General features: G+C 46.1%; 1 protein-coding gene across 3 annotated transcripts; it reads left to right on the plus strand.

The window, feature by feature from the left end:
* The first annotated feature begins 14 nt into the window (after positions 1–14).
* TP53 (tumor protein p53) lies at positions 15–15,346 on the plus strand. Of its 3 annotated transcripts, XM_028128361.2 has the most exons (12): positions 15–159; positions 4,383–4,493; positions 10,509–10,598; positions 10,767–10,788; positions 10,879–11,127; positions 11,530–11,716; positions 11,796–11,908; positions 12,095–12,204; positions 12,531–12,688; positions 12,784–12,854; positions 13,758–13,864; positions 14,474–15,346. In XM_028128361.2, the coding sequence occupies exons 2-12, from the start codon at positions 4,408–4,410 to the stop codon at positions 14,556–14,558; spliced, it is 1,278 nt and encodes a 425-aa protein (XP_027984162.2). In that variant the 5' UTR covers positions 15–159; positions 4,383–4,407; the 3' UTR covers positions 14,559–15,346. The 3 variants fall into 3 exon arrangements, with proteins under 3 accessions (XP_027984162.2, XP_008151723.2, XP_054565196.1); XM_008153501.3 differs by lacking the exon at positions 4,383–4,493; XM_054709221.1 differs by lacking the exons at positions 15–159; positions 4,383–4,493; positions 10,509–10,598; positions 10,767–10,788 and having other exon boundaries at positions 10,898–11,065.
* The last annotated feature ends 5,304 nt before the right edge of the window (positions 15,347–20,650 follow it).

Consider the following 20,650-nt stretch of genomic DNA (forward strand, 5'->3'; position numbering starts at 1 on the left):
TTTCCCCTCCCATGTGCTCCGACTGGCGCTAAAAGTTTTGAGCTCAAAAGTCCGAAGCCACCGTCCTGGACGCAGGTGTCTCCTGGGCCCCCAGGGTCACCTGGCTTCCGGCCTCGGAGGGTGCTTCCCAGGACGGTGATACGCTCCCCTGAAGTTCAGGTAAGCTCTTGACAGTGTGATTAGTCCTCTCTGCGTCCATGAGCTGTCGACCCCGAGTATTTTCAGCCAGGGAGGTTGGGTGCTGGGGACTTGGCGATTCGGCCGGGGGTTGCGGGGAGAGGAGAAGCTTGGCTGGCCGCTATGTTGGGAGGTCTGGGTGTAGATAATGAGGATATTGGGAACCTGAACACCGGGGGGGGGGGGGACTTTGGGGAACGTGAACACCTGGGCGCGGGGTGGGGTGGGGGGACTTTCCGCTGGCCTAAGGGGTTCTTCCCCACCCACCCATCCCTATCCCCATCCCAGGGCCGGGAGCGGGGAATCGTTAAATAACACGGTATGAGACTTTTGGATCTGGAACTCCCGGCTCTAGATTTTATTTTTTTATTTGTCTAAAGTGTTACATCTGTCTCCTTTTCCCCCGATTGCCCCCCCCCCCCCCCCCCCGCCATTCCCACTCCGGGCATGCCCCCTCTGCCCCAGTGTCTGCGTCCATAATATGCATGCATACAAGTCCTTTGGTTGCTCTCTAAGCCCCCCACCCCCTTGCCATTTGTCACTGGATCTATTCTTGTTCATCAAATTATGTTGCCGGCTCTAGATTTTAGAGCCCATGGTACCCTAGTGAAATCTCGGACTGCATTCTGAAATGACTATTCGGGGTGATCTGAGAGCCCACGCTGCTAAGGAAGGTCCCACAACTACCGGACCTTTGTCCTTCCTGGAATAATTTTTCCAACCGGCTCTGCTAGACGAAGAAAATCCAATCAAATACTATCCGTCGTGGAAGTGGGAAATGCCAAAGGAAAGGTTTGCCCGCGAAACCCGGGTGGATTATCCTGGTCTGAGAGGTCCAGAAGCCCTGTTATTGTTTGGCTCTACACTTACATGTCTGCCGCTTGCAGTACCATTTCCGGTTTCTTCCTTCGGAGCAGCTCATATTTACCCGATGAAAGGGAACGAAAAAGAGAGAAAATGTCTTTTAAACTGGTTCCGATTACCTGTGGAGGGAAGCTGATAACCCCCCTCCTCTATTTTTTTTCTTTTTTTCTTCCTGGACTACTTAATTACGGCTTTGGGGAAGGACGGGCGTGTCTTTGTTTTGATGCTAAGTTCTATCCCTCCCCCTCTTTGAATGGTGTGCTCCACCCTGGGCGACTACCCTCTAGGCGGACGCTACCATTGCTTGGGAAGGGTTTTATTTGTTTGTTTGTTTGTTTGTTTTTAAGTGTGCACAGGGCAACCCCTGGTATTTTCGCGAATGAGTACGTTTGAGAATTAAACGATGAAAGAGTGTATAACGACGGTTAATTTGTGGCGGAGAAAAAACTTGTACCCGGCTTTGGACTAAACCATTCCGACTCCGGACGCAGACTGAACGTCGTGAAAGCGGAAAGCGGAAGGGGCGGCCCCGCGGTCCCCAGTGCAGCGCGCCGGTCCCAGCTAGTAGTTGCCAGTGAGAGAGGCAGAACCCGCGCCAAGTCCAAGCTTAACCATTTCCCCCGCATCTTCGTCCCTTAATATGTGGTCATCCTTTTCCAGTCACTTACGACGCGCCTGCTAAAAACCAGGCACTGCGCGGTACCCAGTGTGCTTTTTTAATAAATTGAGGTCGCGTTTATACCCACTGCAATTAGATGAGTTTTGGCATCTAACCACCGTGTAACGCCTTTCGATGTAGAATATTTTCATCGTCCCAGAAAAGTTTCTCATGCCTCTTCCCAGTGTATCTCTGACCCCCACCTTTATTTTTATTTCTGTTTAGAGAACTTAATATAAATGGAGTCATACAGTGTGTGCTTCTTTGTGTCAGGCTTCTTCAGCAAGATTTTTGTGAAACTCGTCCATATTATTGCATGTATTGGTAGAGTATCGGTATTTTGATACTTTTTATTTAGTATATTACATTGGATTGTTTATTCTCATTTTTAAAAAATATATTTTATTGATTTTCTCACAGAGAGGAAGGAAGAGGGATAGAGAGTTAGAAACATCGATCAGCTGCCTCCTGCACACCCCCCACTGGGGATGTGCCCACAACCAAGGTACATGCCCTTGACCGGAATCAAACCTGGGACCTTTCATTCCGCAGGCTGACGCTCTATCCACTGAGCCAAACCGGTTTCGGCTGTTTATTCTCATTTTGATGGCCTCTTGATTCGTTGGGGTTATTTTGAATAAAGCTACTATTAACATTCTTTTTTTATATATAATACCTATTTTTAAATAAATTTTATTGATTTTTAGAGAGAGGAGTGGAGAGGTATAGATAGAACCATCAAGGATGAGAGAGAAACATTGTTTTGTTTTGTTTTTATTGATTTTTTTATAGAGAGGAAGGGAGAGGGATAGAGAGTTAGAAACATCGATCAGCTGTCTCCTGCACACCTCCCACTGGGGATGTGCCTGCAACCAATGTACGTGCCCTTGACCGGAATCGAACCTGGGACCTTTCAGTCCGCAGGCCAACACTATCCACTGAGCCAAACCTGTTTCGGCTGTTTTGTTTTGTTTTTAAAATGTATTTTTATTGATTTCGGAGAGGAAGAGAGAGATAGAAACATCAGTGATGAGAGAGAATCATTGACTGGGTGCCTCCTGCACGCCCCCTACTGGGGACCGAGCCCACAACCCGGGCATGTGCCCTTGGCCGCAATGGAACCTGGGACCCGTGAGTCCACAGGCCCAAGCTCTATACACTGAGCCAAACCAGCCAGGGTGAGAAACATTGTTTGGCTGCCTCCTTCATGCCCCCTACTGGAGATCCAGCGAGCAATCTGGGCATGTGCCCTGACCAGGAATCCAACCGTGGTCTCCTGGTTCATAGGTCGTTGCTCAACCAACAACTAAGCCACACCTTCCAGGTGCTATTAACATTTCTTGTTCAATTCTTTTTGTGGTCATAGGTTTTTGTGTTTCTTGTTATAAAAAATTATAATTTTCAAAGTGGTTATACCGTTAACAGTTGTCATGTGCTTATTGGCCATTCCTATGTCATGTGAAGTGGCTCTTCAAGTCTTTTCCCCATTTTTAACATTGGTTTGTTTGCTCTTTATATATATATATATTATATTTTTTTTTTTTTTGATTTTTCACAGAGAGGAAGAGAGAGGGATAGAGAGTTAGAAACATCGATGATAGAGAAACATCGATCAGCTGCCTCCTGCACACCCCCCACTGGGGATGTGCCCGCAACCAAGGTACATGCCCTTGACCGGAATCGAACCTGGGACCTTTCAGTCCGCAGGCTGATGCTCTATCCACTGAGCCAAACCGGTTTCGGCTTGTTTGCTCTTTTAATTGTTGATTCGTAGTATTTTACATATTTTGGATATGTATCATATTTTGGATATGATACATGTGGGAGCTTTTTTCCTTTTTAAAAATGTTTACAATAGAGGAGAAAAGGGGACATCTAATATTTTCAGCAATAAAGAAAAAATTGTTTAACATATTTTTATTTATTTCAGAGAGGGGGAGAGAGATAGAAACATCAGTGAAGAGAGAGAATCATCAATCTGCTGCCTCCTGCACACCCCACACTGGGGATTAAGCCCACAATCGGGGCATGTGTCCTGACTGGGAATCGAACCGTGACCTCCTGGTCGACACTCAACCATTGAGCCACGCTGGCCGTACAACAATAAAGATAAATTTTTAAAAAAATTTATTCGTTGATTTTGCAAAGAGGGGGGGAAGGAAAGAGAGAAACATTTATTTACGCATTCGTTGGTTGATTCTTGTATGTTCCCTGACCAGGGATCTTACTCGCCACCTTGGGGTATTGGGATGACAGTCTCACCAACTGAGCTACCCGGCCAGAGCTGATACATGTATTTTCTACTGACCTGTTGCTTGACTAGAGGAGAAAATTCATCATTTTAAGTGTTTGCTGTTACCTGTTTAGGAAATCTTATCCTAAGGTCATGAAAGATACTCTTGTACACTTTCTCACATATTGTCTTCTATAACCTTTATAGTTTTTGGTTTTAGTGGGGGTTTTTTGTTGTTGTTGTTTGTTTTTCTATGTGGATATCCACTTGTTCTAGCTCCACTTTTTGAAATACTCTTCCTTTCCCCACCGAACTGCTTTTAATTGAAGTGTTTGGTCCATTTACATTTAATGCAATTATTGTGAGGTTTGGGTTTAAGTCTGCTATCTTATTTCTCTTTTCTGTCTGTTTTATTCTTGGTGGGGGCTAAAAAAAATATTAATACCTCAGACACACACGGGGAGAAGGCCATGTGATGGATGAAGACGGAGATGGGAGGGATACATCTACAAGTCCAGGAACACCAAGGATTGTCGGAGACCACCAGCAATTAGAAGAGAGGTATTGAACACATTCTCCCTAGAGCCTCCAGGAGGAAACAGCTCTGCCAACATCTTGATTCTGGGCCTCTGGCTTCCAGAACTATGAGACGATAAAGTTTTGTTGTTTTAAGCCAAAAAATTTTTTAAATTAATACCTTTCCCCCCACCTTCTAAATTCTAGCTGGGCTAATAATTAAATCAACAGAGACAGATTAACAGGAGAAAATCAAAGTTTTAATACATGTGCATGGAGAATTCACATAAGACACTTTGGAGAAAGAAGAGACTGGGTATTTGGCTTCATAAATGAGAATGGGTGATTCTGGAAGAGTGGAACATCCATGAGGCAGAACATACAGCAAGAATTTTCCTGTGAGACAATGGGACACAGCCAGTATCAATCTAGCTAACAGGCCCCTTCCTGAGGCCCTCTTATTTACCATGCTTAATTCAAATTAGGCTAAGGAGAACATTCTAAGATCTCCTTCCTGAAGCAGGTATTTCTGTTTGAATCTCTTGGACAGAAACGGGTTAGGGTCAAAAGTTCTTTCTGAGTCTTTTATTTCTTAATAAACAGCCTAAAAGCAATATCCCCAAAAATGGAAGCTTCAGGGTGGGGAAACTGGTTCCCTTCAAACATTTGGTGAAGAAACAATACCAATCTGTAATTATAAATGAGGTAACATTGTCCAGCTCATTTTGTGAGGTGAGTAATCGTGATAACAAACCCAAATCAAGGATGTTACAAGAAAAGAAAATTAGACCAATATTCCTGTTAGCATATATGTGCAAAATCTTATAAATTTTAGCACATCAAACCTGGTAATATACAAAAATGACCAAGTGAAGTTTATCCCTGACTGCAGTGTTGATTTACCATTATAAAAAATCAGTATGATGTGCCATGTTAGCAGATTGGTGGATCCTATGATTGCCCTGGCTGATGTGGCCCAGTTGGTTGGGCGCCATCTCATGCACTGAAAGTTTGCTGGTTTGATTCCTGTTCAGGGCACATGCCTGGGTTCCGGCTCAATCCCCATTTGGGGGGAGGGGGGTCATGCAGGAGGCAGCAGACCAATATTGCACTCTCACATCAATGTTTCTCTTGCTTCCTCTATTTAAAAACCAATAAACAATTCTTTGAAATAAAAATCCAATAATAATTTTAACAGATGCATAAGAAGCATATGACAATATGCAACAGCTATTTGTGATTTTTAAAAATATGTTTTTATTGATTTTTAGAGGGAGAGGGATAAGAGAGAAAAACATCATCGATCGGCTGCCTCCTGCACATCCCCTACTGGGGATCAAGCCCAAAACCAGGTATGTGCCCTGACCAGGAATTGAACCCTTAAAGAAAAACCAACTTCCCAGCCAACTAAAAACAGGAAACTTAACTCAGTCTGATAAAGGTCACCCCCAATCAAGTTACCATTAGCAATATACATAACCAGAGGGTAGGGGGGGAGTCCCTCAGCCTGGCCTACACCCTCTCACAGTCTGGGAGCCCTCGGGGGATGTCCAACTGACAGCAGTTGGACATCCTTAGCACTGCTATGCTCTCCAACCCATGAGCCCAGCTTCTGCCTGAGCGGTGCTTCCCCTGTGGGAGCACACTGACCACCAGGGGGCAGCTCCTACATTGAGCGTCTGCCCCCTGGTGGTCTGTGCATGTCATAGCAAGTGGTTGCGTGGCCTTAGCATATTAGGCTTTTATTATATAGGATAGTGACAGGCTTAATGCTTTTCCTCTAAGATCAGGAACTAAAGGATTCCACTCTCGCCACTTCAGGAAGAAAAATAAGTAGCCTGGCCAATGTGGCTCAGTGGTTGAGTGTCAACATATGACCCAGGAGGTCAGGGTTCGATTCCCAGTCAGGGCACAATGCCGAGGTTTCAGGCTTGCTCCCCAGTATGGGACATGCAGGAGGCAGCAATCAATGACTCATCATTGATGTTTCTAAATTTTAACAGAAAATTATTTTAAAATCATCAGAACTAGCAAGTGATTATAATAGAGTCACAAGTTTCAAAGGCAGTATATATAAATTATATTTCTTTATAATAGCAACCATTGAATCTGAGCTTGGAAAATGAATTTTATGAGACTGACGCGCTACCTACTGCGCTAACAAGGCACCTTGGAAAATGAATTTTAAAATAGCATCCAAAACATGGTATAATCGGGGGTAATTTAACAAGTGATGGATAAGAGCTCTATATTATAAACTGCAAAATATTGCTGATGCCTGGTCGGTGTGGTTCAGCATCGACCTATAAACCAGGAGATCATGGGTTGGATTTCCGGTCAGAGCACATGCCCAGGTTTCTGGCTCAATCCCCAGTAGGGGGCATGCAGGAGGCAGCCAATCAATGATTCTATTTCATTATTGATGTTTCTATCCCTTCCTCTCTATGAAATCAATAAAAACACATATATATCCCAGCAGGCTTTTTTATAGAAATTCACAAGCTGATTCCAAAATGAAAGAGTAGTACAAAGTTAAAGATTAAAGCTATAGGAGGATAACCAGTGAACAGAATACAGTCCAGGGAAAGACACATAAGTGTAGTCAAATGATTTTCTTCCAAGGCCCCAAAGTGAATCTGGGAAAGAGGTTATTTTTCTTTTTATAGATTTTCTTATTTTGGAAAAATGCAGACAAGTATGAGAATAACAACGCTCATATTTCCACCAAATAATTATAACATTTTGTCTTTTTTATATCCATATTTTAATTGCACAACTAATGCATGGATAAGCTCTTTATTCCATTTTTCTTTGTTGATAAAGCTGAAGTCCCCAGCCCCATGAGCAAACATATCCCCTCTCTGAGGCATAGTTTTGTGAATTTTTATTTCTTTTTGCCTGTCTTTCAAATTTTAACATACATATGATTTTAAGCAATAAATAGTTGTTTTGTATTTTTAATTTGTATAAACTACTTACGTTACTGTGTTTTGCTTTTTTCTAGCAAATTGTGTTTTTCGCTCAACATGTTTCTGAGTTATATCAAGTTACACATACAGAAAATTCATTTTCATAAACTTCTGTACTGAGTTTCTCTTATGAGGGAGTATATCACATTTAATTAGCCATTCCTGCCCTGGCCCGGTGTAGTTCAGTTAATTGGAGCTTAGTCCCATACAGCAAAAGGTTGCAAGTTCAATTCCCAGTCAGGGCACTTACCCATTTCGGTACTCACACGGGAGGCAGTGAATCCATGTTTCTCCCTGCCTCTTTCTCTAAAATCAGTTTTTAAAAACAAACCACATATCCTCAGGTGAAGATTAAAAAATAATAATAGCCCTAGCCGCTTTTGCTCAGTGGATAGAGCATCCACCCCGAGGACTGAAGGGTCTCCGGTTCAATTCCCATCAAGGGCACCTACCTTGGTTGCAGGTTCAGGTCCAGGCAGGCGCATGTGGGAGGCAGCCAGTCGATGTTTCTTTCTCTGTCTCTCCCCCTCCCTTCCACTCTCTAAAAATCAATGGGAAAATATCCTTGAGTGAGGATTAACAAAAATAATAATTTAGCCATTTCCTACTGATGGGTCATAATGTCCCTTGCTTGTCACCTGCCATCAGGAACAACACTGACATGAATTTTTGTGCAAGACTCCTGCTGCACCCAATCAGCCATTTTCCTGGGAGTCTACCTGGCAGTGGTCTTACTGAGTAGTAAAATGTGTGTCTTCCAGAATCTGGATGAAGCCTTGGGAGCATAATTATTTAGAGCTTGGGTGTAGCCTCAGGCTTCGTAGGTTCTAGTCTTTGGCCCTCCCCCTGGAGAGCTCTCTGAGCTTGGCTGACTTAATGCCTGTAACTTTAGTTCCCTCAGCTGGCGGAGATACCTATCTGGGATAAGCCACTGAAAGCATTGGACCTATGAGCAGCAGCCATTGTTAGGATAGTTGTGTGACCTGTCCCTGTAGTCCTGACAGTCCATCGCCTTCGCACTGGGACTGCCTGTGTAAGCATCCTTCCTCCCCAGCCTCTGGAAGGTCTGGTTTAGCTTCTGACAATTTTAGTATCCTGGCCTCCTGATGCACATACCTCTAGGAAGTTCCCACTCTCAAAAGGTTTCCTCCTGATGACTGCCTGCTTCTTTTTGTATGTATGTTTTTTATTACTGACTTCTGCGAGAAGAAAGGGGAGGGAAATAGAAACATCAATGATGAGAGAATCATTGATCAGCTGCCTCCTGCATGTTCACGTTGAGAATCGAGCCCGTGACCCCAGCATGTGCCCTGACTGGGAATTGAACCGGGACCTCCTGGTTCATAGCTGGACGCTCAGCCACTGAGCCACGCCAGCTGGGCTGTACCTGCTTTTTTAAGAAGCACTGAGAGTTTAGTTGCTACCAAGAACTGAGAGAGAGGGAGGCCACCTATGGGCTTGGGGCCGACCCTCCCGGTGGGACTGACACCTTGGGCCCACCATCCCAGGACAGCGCCTGCTGGCATGTTTACTGAACTGAGTTCCCTGAAAGAGGTGAGCCAGCATTAATGGGGCAGTACCACAAAAGTCCCACCCGCTCACAATCACAGAGTTCTCACTCTAGACTAATAATATAGAACAGATAAAATGGAACTATCCTATAAACAGAAGCATTTGTTAAGCTCTTACTATGTGCCAGGCACTTTTCTCAGTTCTACATTTCCCATAAGTAGGCTACTGCTGCTATATTTTAATTTTTTGTTAATCATCACCCGAGGATAGTTTTCCATTGATTTTTCGAGAGGAGGAGAGACAGAGAAAGAGAGAAACATCAATTGGTTGCTTCCTGCACGTGTCCTGACCAGAATCGAACCCTTCAGTCCTCGGCTGACGCTCTATCCACTGAACCAAACCAGCTAGGGCAGTGGTGGGCAAACTCATTAGCCAACAGAGCCAAATATCACAGTACAACAATTGAAATTTCTTTTGAGAGTCAAATTTTTTAAACTTCTTCTAACGCCACTTCTTCAAAATAGACTCGCCCAGGCCGTGGTATTTTGTGGAAGAGCCACACTCAAGGGGTCATAGAGCCGCATGTGGCTCGCGAACTGCAGTTTGCCGACCACGGGGCTAGGGCAAATCTAGAGATTTTTACTTACGAGCCCCCTTCCATTAAAGTCTCCAAAGTGTTCTTGATCCCTGATCGAGAGGGGACCCTGGTACTTCTCCCCAGTTCCCACGGGTCACTCCTTTGCCATCCCCTCTTGCCTTCCTCCTTGCAGGTACATAGTTACCCCCAAAACGGGAGTTCTGGCAGGTGATCCTTTGCCAGCCTCTTAGGTGCACAATTTTTGTTAGCTAAAATCTGTAATGAAGTACGAATCTTACTCCAAACAATTCACTTAGTCGCCAGTGAGCTCGACCAGGTGCAAGGTGTTATGCTAATACTATGATGAACAAGATTAACTTCCCTGTCCTGAGGCTGTTTATATTCAACTAAAGGAAACAAATGCACACATTAAAATAGGGTGACAGAGTTTGGCGAGCAGTCTGAGTGGTCTGGGAAAATATCCCCGAGGAGGTTTTCAAGTTGAGGTCTGCAGTGATGGCACAACCAGTGTTCCCAGTAGAGGGAACCAACAGTTTGGTGAACTGGGGAGTGTTGGAAGGGCAGCCGCAGCCAGAGCCTCAGGGAAGGGGAGAGTGCTGGGAGATGAGATCAGAGAAGCAGGCAGGGGCCTGGTCATGAGGGTCGGAAAGCATACACTGCTGCACCTCCCCCCAGGTGGCGGGAGAGGGCTGAGCGTTACTGCATCCTTATCAGGAAGGAAGGGACAGTTTCCAGGAAGGCTTGTGGATTCATCGGTGGGAAGATTGGAAGTCCCTCTGGTTATCTCTTTTTTCTCAAGCAAGTGTGTAGTAAGGCTGGTGAGAGGTGGGCACGGAGCAGCCTGGGTTGTGTTGAAATATTTGAAGAAGTTGTGAAGGAGCCCTGCTCCTCAGGAAGTCAGGGGACTCCTATGTGTCAGACCCTGATATGGTGTTGGGCGTATTTCATGCTGGATCCTCACTTTTCCTCCCCCTACCACAGCCACGCTGCCTTCCAGGGAGCTGCCATGGATGTGCCACCGTCAGAAGGCCTCCCTCTGAGTCAGGAGACATTTTCAGAATTGTGGAGTTTGTGAGTAGAGGTCTCTTGGGAGGGACATGTTCACTGCCCACCCTCTATAACGACTGCCTCCCCCTGCCTACTCCTCCCCCAAGCCCCACCCCCCATTCCCCAGCACCCTAGGAGTAGAGGCCTGTAGAAGGCAAGAACCAGTACTGACTTTCTGCTCTTGTCTTTCAGACTTCATGGCAGTGATAATCTGGTAAGGACTAGGGAGGGGGAGGGACCAGGGGCTACAGGGCCAACTGCCTAGGAACCTAGCTCTCTGACTCTTCGCTTTCCTCATGCACAGAATCCTGAAGACTCCCAGGCAGTGGATGAACTGGGCTGGATGCCCCAAGACCTCGTAGATTGTCTGGACAACAGTCCAAATGAAGCCTCCAGTGTGCCAGCAACTCCTGCACCAGCAGCTGCTATCCCAGCACCAGCCCCCTCCTGGACCCTGTCATCCTCTGTCCCTTCCCAGAAGACCTATCCCGGTAGCTATGGTTTCCATTTAGGATTCCTGAATTCCGGGACAGCCAAGTCTGTAACCTGCACGGTCAGTGGCTCTGGGAGGCTGGCTTCCATGTGATAGTTCAATGCCTGACCACATCCCCCCCCCCCGAGTTTTTCTATTCAGGACACTAGAATCTCTCTCAGCCTTTGGCTTGTCTCTCTACTTTCTACCTGTGTAATCTGACCTTTGACCTCTGCCCCAAAGTTGAATTTTCTCCCTTGACCTTGGCCGTCATACTCCCAGCATCTCTCATGAGGCCAGGGAACTTTTCTTCCTCTCTGTGCTCCCTTTCATTCCTTAGCTTTTGTAAATGAGCTTCTGGGACACAGGTCTCCAACTCTGCCATCCCTAGCCACCCTCCCCACACAGGACATGGCTTTCAGTTGGTGCTTAAGCAGTGCTTGTCCCCTGACCTCCCGTCCATTCTTTCTCCTTTTCCCACAGTACTCCTATACCCTCAACAAGCTGTTTTGCCAGATGGGAAAGACCTGCCCCGTGCAGCTGTGGGTCACCTCCCCACCCCCGCTCAATTCCCGGGTCCGGGCCATGGCCATCTATAAGAAGTCGGAGCACATGACGGAGGTCGTGCGGCGCTGCCCCCACCATGAGCGCTGCACGGACTATAGTGACGGTGAGCAGTCGGGCTGCAGATGGGACAGGGCTGTGGCCCCGAGTCCCCAGGTGCCTGATTCTTTCCTAATTGCTCGTAGGTCTGGCTCCTCCTCAGCACCTTATCCGGGTGGAAGGGAATTCGCGTGCCGAGTATCTGGATGACAAAAACACTCTTCGACATAGTGTGGTGGTGCCCTACGAGCCGCCTGAGGTCTGGTTTGGCAACTGGGGTCTCTGGGAGGAAGGGGTTAGGAGGGTTTGTCAGTGGCCACCCAGCTGGGATGTGTGCGGAGCCGCAAATGGGTGATTGCCAGTCCACAGTTGCAGAGCTATAGCTCACAGGGGCTACAGGCTTCAGGGCTGGGTGACCTCACCTTGGGCCTCTGTTTTCTCCCAGGTGGGCTCTGAATATACCACCATTCACTACAACTTCATGTGTAACAGCTCCTGCATGGGGGGCATGAACCGGCGGCCCATCCTCACCATCATCACACTGGAAGATTCCAAGTAGGGACTCGGACACCACCCTTTGTGCCGGCATGCTCCTCCCTAGCCTCTGCCTGTCTCTGTCCCCTGTGCCCGGCCCCTCCACCATTTCTCCAGGACTACCAGCCATCCTCCCTCTCCCATCCCTATATGTAGAACCTCCTTGTTGCTCCCCCCAGTTTTCTTTTCTCTGGCTTTGCAACCTCTAACCTGTGGCTTCTCCATAGGCCTGGCCCTGGAGCTTAGGCTCCACATAGGATGAAGGTGGTTGGGAGTAGGTGGGACCTGGTTTATTTGTCGTGCCCACCTTCTTACTGCCTCCTGCTTCCCTCTCCTTGCCTGGGTAGTGGTAATCTGCTGGGACGAGACAGCTTTGAGGTGCGTATTTGTGCCTGTCCTGGGAGAGACCGACGCACAGAGGAAGAAAATTTCCGCAAGAAGGGGGAGTCTTGTCTCGAACAGCCCCCTGGGAGTCCCAAGCAGCCCTCTGGGAGCACTAAGCGAGGTAATAAGCAAGCAGGGCGAGGGGAAGCAGAGGAGGGAGAGGGTGTAATTCTGCCCCAGATTCACCCTTCTCACCATTCCTTACCTCTTCCCCAGCACTGCCCACCGACACTGACTCCTCTCCCCCGCCAAAGATGCCAGTGGATGGAGAATATTTCACCCTTCAGGTACCACGTCTGGGAAAGGAAGATGGGTAGTCTCTTGCCCCTACTTGGTGGGATTGGATAAGGGTATAAAAGATGCAAATGTAGCAAGTGTGCGGGTAGGCCCATCTATCCTTTCTCTGGTCGTGACCCACGGTCTTGAGATTAAGTTTCAACTTGAACATGTGGATGTGTCTAGTAGAAACGTAATGAGCCTGGAATGAAGTTGCTTCCAACTTTGAAGGCAAGGACCATGTGTGAGTCACCTCTGCAGCCCCAGCATCTAGCAAATATCGGCACCTTTGTTCAGGCTCAACACGTGCACTGAAAGATTGGTTACAGGAAAAGGACCTTTATTTAAGGCCCTGCCAAAAAGAAGCCTAAGGGGTTAGTAAAGCTAACGGTTTGCCTCCCCTACCGGTCAAGGAACCATGGTGCCCTCTAGAAGCTGGCAGCAGCCATCTGCTGGTAACCAGCAGTGACATCTACTGGGAACTGAGTTCTGCCAGTAATCCGAATGATGAGCAAGGAAATGGACTCTTCTTTAGAGCCTCCAGAAGAATGCTCCTGCTGCCACCCAGGCTTTTAGCCCTATGAGATTTGTGTCAGATTCCTGACACACAGTAGATAATAAAATAGTGTTGTTGTTTTTTTTAAAAAAAAAAAAAAGATTAAGTTTCAGGTCTAGCATTCAAAAATGCTATTTTCTTCCTGGCTGCTTTCCCTGCAATTAGGGCATTTGCCAGCAGGGGGCAGTGGTGCCTAGAGGCAATGGCTCCTGGTGATGTCTGATTTTAGGATGCCATCTTGTACCATAACCTACATTTTAAAGGATCATCTTTCAAAAGAAAATTTGTTAAAGAGAGCATGACAGTGGTTCTATGACTTCGCCTAATACTTCATTTTCTCCCTCCTCCCCCACCACAGATCCGTGGGCGTGCACGCTTCGAGATGTTCCGAGAACTGAATGAAGCCTTAGAGCTAAAGGACGCCCAGGCTGGAAAGGACCCGGGTGGAAGCAAGACTCACTCCAGGTGAGTGACCTGGGTCCCCTTTCAGCCCCACTCCCCTGCATTCCTATGTTGGAAAGCCTGGGATTCCATTGTAATCCTGCCTTCAAGGTCAAAGACAACAGAATTCTCCCGTTGGGTCCTGGCCCTGCCTGGACATCCTTTACTCGTCCTCTAGTTGAATCCTATAACCACTTCCCTGCGTCAGGTGGAGTGGTCCGCAGACCCCTCAAGCCCAAATATGAGCATGGATATTTCCTTGCCATTTCTAGCCACCTCTGTCTCAGATCTGGGGTCCCCAGTAGGGGCCTGGTAACTGTGGGAGTGCCGGGCAGAGCCGGGGTGTGGGGTCAAATCTTTGGCCTTCCTGAGAGCTAACAAGTCCTGTGTGGCTTTGTTACTCCCCCTTATCAAGCTCAGTTTCCTCACTTGTCAAATGGGATAAGGAGTTTAATACAGACAGACAAGTACCCCCGGTGCTCAGTAAGCGTGTCTGCAGTTAATGGTGACTATTTTAACTTAAATTCCCCTTGCTCCAACCTCAGGCCCTTCAAAACCTAATGTGGGAAGAGAGGCTCTACACCTCTCACGCTGATGATGTAATCTCCTCCCTTCCCTCTTCTGTCTCCACAGCCACCTGAAATCTAAAAAGGGGCAGTCTACCTCCCGCCATAAAAAGAGACTCATGTTCAAGAGAGAGGGGCCTGACTCAGACTGACATCCCCTGCTTCCTGTCCCCTGTGGACACCCCCACCCTTGTCCCCTTTCCTGGCATATTTTTGGGGTTGGGAGCTTAAACCTTGCTTGGTATAGATGTGCCCCAGAAACACCCCAGAATTCCATTTGCCTGGCTGAGGCCTCTACTAAAGAAGCTGGCCTGCACTGGTGTGTTTGGAGGGAAGGTGGAGGGAGCTAAGATATTTCAGCTTAACTTTTAAGGTCTTTACTATGGAAGGCCATTTGGGGGAGGGAGGAAGATGTTCCTGCATGCAAGCATTAAGTTTTAAATCAGCCATCAACACTGGGTTGTAAACTAGCCAGGGAAGTTATCTCAAGTTTAATTTCTCTAACTTCATTGTCCTCATTGATAAATCATACCTGCCTTACGGGGCTTACTGTGAGGGTTAATGAAATGACGGATGTTTGGGACTAGGCTCCCTCAGGGGTGCTGGTTCCTGCCCCTGTATGACTGGGCAGCTAGTTAAGAGAAGGGAACTTCTAAATCCTTCTCTACTGGCCTGGCCAAATCCCATCTGAAGTCAGGGAACCTCACCACCTAAAAGGAGATCTCGCCTCATCCACAGCCTGGAGGGTCCCATCTCCAGTGTAGTATCTGTATCTTCCAAGATCTGTTTTACTTCCCCCAAATGCTCAGGATCAATTTTCTCTAGGGTCTGAAAGGCACATCTGTATTCCTCACCCGCACCCCTTTCCCTCTTCCCCTTTTGTATCACTTTTTTTTTTTTTTATATTGGTTTCTTATTTTACAATAAAACTTTGCTGATACCTGTGTGTCTGAGGGTGAGTGCCAGTGCTGGCTGCCTGGGGCCTACAGGGCAGGGGTGAGTTAAGGAGGTGACACTGGGAAGCAGCCACCTGAGTCTCCAGGGAATGTGGGCTGGGGAGCCCCACACCCGGGTTCCAGGAGGAGAACAAAAGCTGGAGACTGGGTCAGTCTGCAGGCTGCATGACAACAAGGGTGGGGGTGAATCCATAACTCTGTCCCTCTCCCTTCCTGCCAGGGCTGGCACAAGGTTCTCTCCTGCCCTCTTGTCAGCCACTCACCACGGATTATGGGATTTAAATGTCTAATTTAGTAAGCCTGAGCCTCTGGGGTAGCCATCTGCTCCACAGGAAAGGGGCAGGATACCTGAATTCCCCAGAGGATAGAGGGTGGGTGCTATTTGATAATGAGAGCAAGCAGCGGGAGGCCTGCCAGCCCGGGTCCCCGGGAAGTGGGGGCGGCTAAGGTGAAGGCTGGGATGTGGGGCTGGGGCCTTCCCAGCATCCCCTCATCCTGGGCCTCTTGCCAGGCAGTTGAATGAATTGAAGCTTTAAACTCTGCCAGGAAAACCTTTCAAAGGGCTTCTTGGGTTAGGGTGGAGAGCTCAGCTGCCCCCGCCCCCGGCCCATCCTGCTGTAGGCTCCCAGGGAGGGGGGCTGGGGGCAAGCTAGCTCTGGCCCAAGCCAGTGCTTAGGGGGTGGCCAGACAATGGGACACAGCTTGTCCTGCCTCCTCCCTGTGGGTAGAGGGAGAAGTGCGAAGGTTTGGAGGGGTTTCTGGGCCATTGTCCTCTCAGCCTACCAACCAGGCTTAAAGTGCCAGTGGGAGTCCTTTGGCTTGCCCTGTGGATCCCAGATGGCTGTAAAGCCACTGGCCACCCTGGTCTCAAAACCATTTTTCTCTTAAGGGATGCCAAACACTTCCCCAGAGACCAGAATTACCATCTCCCACCTACTGGGCCCTTGGCAAACTCATTCCTGTAGACCACCTTAAAGCTCCCTTTCTGATCAGCGTCCAGCACCCATTACTCATATTTCCCTAGAATGTGTCCCTAGCTATGTTTCATTTCTGCTGTACTTGAAAAGCAGATCCAGCCCTTGCTGGTGTGGCTCGTTGGCTGAGTGTCGCCCCATGCATTTAAAGGTCGCTGGTTCGATTGCTGGTAAGGGCACATACACAGGTTGTGGTTTGGACCCTAGTCAGGGCATGGTTAGAGCACATGTGGGAGAAACCCTATCAATGTTTCTCACATTGATATTTCTCTCCCTTCCTCTCTCTAAAATCAATAAAAACATTTAAAAAAAAAAAAAAAGGCAGATCCATTCTGGCTCTGCTGATCCCTTTGTGATCTGACAGATTATTAAACTGAGAACTATAAGGTGGATTGTCAGGCCAGCTCTGCTGAGCTGTGTGACTTTTAATGAGTCCCTAACCTCTCTGGTCCCATCTGCTCACTTCACTGTGTTCATTTATCTACCCTTCTAGTCAGTCTGTGCCCATCACTGTTTAAGCCCTGGGGCCCCATGGCAGACATGGCCCCTGTTCTCTCAAGAGCCCAAGCCCTGCCCCATGGAGGTTTGGAATAAGTTAGGAAACTTGTTTCCCCAATTTCAGGAACACAGGACACCCAAATCTATGAGACACCCAGCAAAAGTGCTCTGAGGAAATGTACAACCATGCTTTCATTATTTAGAAAAGATATGAACCTAAGCAAGCTTAATTAAAAGGATAAATCCAAAAGCAGTAACTTTTTAAAAAATATTTTTTTAACTCAAGCACTTGATTGAGGGGGTGGAGAAGAATAAGAACCAAATGGTCCAATGAGTGGTATTTAAATTGTCCTGGGCCTTAGGGAAAGAGTGAAATTTCCAATTCATGTGAAGTACTTTTAATATTAAAACCTAATAAAGAGCCCTAGCCAGTTTGGCTCAGTGGATTGAGCATCAGCCCATGGACTAAAGAGTCACGGGTTCAAATCCGGTCAAGGTTACATACCTTACTAGTAGTTGCAGGCTCAATCCCTGGCTAGTTCCAGTAGGGGCCGCGCCAGAGGCAACTAATTGACATCAACATCCATGTTTCTTTCTCTGTGTCTCTCCCACTCCCTTCCAACTCAAAAAAGTTAATGGAAAGCCCACCTGGGTTGGCTCAGTGGTTGAGCGTTAACCTATGAACCAGGAGGTCACGGTGCAATTCCTGGTCAGGGCATATGCTTGGGTTGCGGGACTCGATCCCCGATTGTGCAGGAGGCAGCCAATCAATGATTCTCTTTATTGATGTTTCTAGCTCTCCTCCCTCTCTGAAATAAATAAAAATACATATTTTTAAAAAACTTGATAAATATACTAAAAACCTAGAAGCCAAATTATGGCTGCAATATTTCAAAATAGTACCTATACATTAAGTCTAAAGACTATTAAGGGGAGGGAGGTTGTGGGGCTGGGTAAAAAAGGTGAAGGGATTAAAAACAACAACCTCTTAACACACAGACAACAGTGTGATGATTACCAAAGGGAAAGGGGGTGGGGAGAGGTAGAAGAGAGTACAGGGGCATAAATCCTAATGGAAGACTTGACTTGGGGTGGTGAAGACACAAGACAATATATAGATGGTATTTTATAGAATTAGACACCTGAAATCTATTTAATTTTATTAACCAATGTCACCCCAATAAGTTGAATAAAAAAAGAAAGAAAAAAGATGTGTAGGAGTAACCAAAAAAAAAAATATATATATATATATATATATATATATATATATATTAACACTAACCAAGTAGGGTTTATTCCAGGAGCACAAGGTTGGTTTAATAGAGAATCTATCAACATAATTCATTACATTAACAAATGAATGAAGAAAAATAAGATCATATCAGCAGATGCTGAAAGGAATTTGATTAAATTTCATCAGCCATTCTTTAAAAAACAGTAATGGAATAACAAGAAGTATTCTAATGGTTAAACATAGGATAATTTCAATTAGAATCAAGAACTAAACAGGGATGCCCACTAACAAATGTTTTAGGACACTCAAGAAGGTAAAAAAAAAAAAATTCTCTACCTTTTAGATCACATGTGCCTAAAAGCTCAAGCCTTAATAGAGATGTGATAGAACTGAGAGAATGTAGGAAGGTAGACAGATAATAGAGAAATATTAATGGTTTTTAAAAGCACTGAAAAAACATTCAATTTAAAGTAACAAAAGCAGCCCTGGCCTGGTAGCTCAGTTGGTTAGAGCAGTGTCCCCATATGCCAAGGTTGAGGGTTTGCTCCCTGGTCAGGGCACATGCAAGAATCAACCAGCCCTGGCCGGGTTTCCCAGGTTTGATTCCGGGCAAGGGCACATGCCCCAGTTGCGGGCTCGATCCCCAGAGGCAGCCGATCAATGATTCTCTCTCATCATTGATGTTTCTATCTCTCTCTCCTTCTCCCTTCCTCTCTGAAATCAATTAAAATATATTTAAGAAATAAAAATAAATAAATAAAAATAAAAGGAGAATTGGGGAACTTGCTTGTTAAATATGAAAAAGCATACCATGAAACAACAAATTAGACAATATAGCTTGATATATGGAGTGGTAAATAGCCCAGGTGCAGCAAGGAGTGAATCCAGAGGTAGACCTCAGTATATAGGAAATGTTATTATATGGCCAAAGTTTTTCAATTTAGTGGGAATAAATTATGGATTTTTTAAATGAAGCTGACACAACTGGAAAAATAAAATTGGACTCCTAATTTACAAAAACAAAAATAAACCAGATGAATTAAAGGGAATGTCAATTTTAAATGAAATTTAAATCCTGCCCTGGTCCATGGGCTCAATGGTTACAGCATCTGCCTGTGCACCAAAGAATCTCTGGTTCGATTCCCGGTCAATGGCCTGTACCTGGGTTGCAGGTTCCAACCCCGCCCTGGTTGGGGTACGTGTAGGAGGCAACCAATCAATGTGTCTCACATTGATGCTTCTCTCTCTCTCTCTCTCTCTCTCTCTCTCTCTCTCTCTCTCTCCCTCCTCCCTCCCTCCTTTGCTTCCACTCTAAAAGTCAGTGGAGAAAATAACCTCAGGTGAGAATTGACAACAACAAAAAATAAAAATCCTGCCCCCCCCAAAAAAAAATCTAGAAAATAATGTGTATACTCTAGTGTCTGGAAACCCAGAAACTACAAAATAACTGATATTTGACTATCTGAAAACACAACCCTCGAACAGTAAAAGCAGGCACAAACTCAAGAGACAAACAATCAGTTGGGAATTTTACAATGTGGAAAACAGTTAATTCTGCTGCTGTCAAGGAGCTTTAACAAATTAAGAGAAGAATGAACCAATAGAAAAACATATGCCACCATTTAAAAATGATTAGAGCCCTACCAGGTGAAGTAGTGACAAATTTATTGAGTGAAGAAAGTGAGATGCACAAAAGTGCATAATATTATCCAATTTTGAAATAACAATAACCAAAACCCACTGATCCATGTTGTTTCTACAATGCATTCAGGATAAAATTGCCTATCTGCACGCATGTGTAATAGAGCTATTTTTCGAGGCAAGTACTAAGACCAACGCATCTCAAACAAAAGCAAATAAGCCCCAAGGAAAAAGTTAGCTATAAACCCATCCCATATATTTCAATAAACATTGTTGTGTAGACCCATCCACCCCTTTTTCTATGCTTGGGCGTGCTTTTTTTTTTTTTTTTTTTTTTTTTTACACAAAATTAAGATCATATGGTTCATACCGTTTTGAGATCTGTCTCTTCTAGTCCATTTTTCTCATCTTTCTAGACATTTGCTGATGCTATTCTCACCCCAAACTGCCCAATCCTTTGATCCTTCAAAAAACCTTCCATTCGGAGCGCCCCAACAGAGAATGGTTGGCCACTCTGAATTTTGTCCTCACCAGCTTTCTCTCCTACCTCGAGGCACGTTTAGGTCTACCTGGTGTGAGTTTCTTGTGTGCTCCTCACCTCTCCGTTAAACTGGGGAGCTCCTTGGGGGTGGGAACTTTGCCTCTTTCATAAGTGTCCTCACGGTGCCTAAAATGCACATAGTAGGCACTTCATAAGTATGGTTGTACAAGGGACATAGGCTTCCTGTCCCTGGTATTGTGTGATCTCAAGATAGTATAGGTGAAAGAGTGATCTAGGAGGTAGATGCTGAGACACTGCACAGCAGAGGTCATCTCTGAAGAGCGGCCCAAGGCCCGGGTAACCCCGGATCACCCAAACCCACCCTCCACCCCCTTCCCAGGGCTCTACCAAAAGCTCAGAAAGGAACCACCCGCACACAGGGCTCCATGTATGATATATA

Source organism: Eptesicus fuscus, chromosome 20, assembly GCF_027574615.1.
Source record: "Eptesicus fuscus isolate TK198812 chromosome 20, DD_ASM_mEF_20220401, whole genome shotgun sequence".
Lineage (NCBI taxonomy): Eukaryota > Metazoa > Chordata > Mammalia > Chiroptera > Vespertilionidae > Eptesicus > Eptesicus fuscus.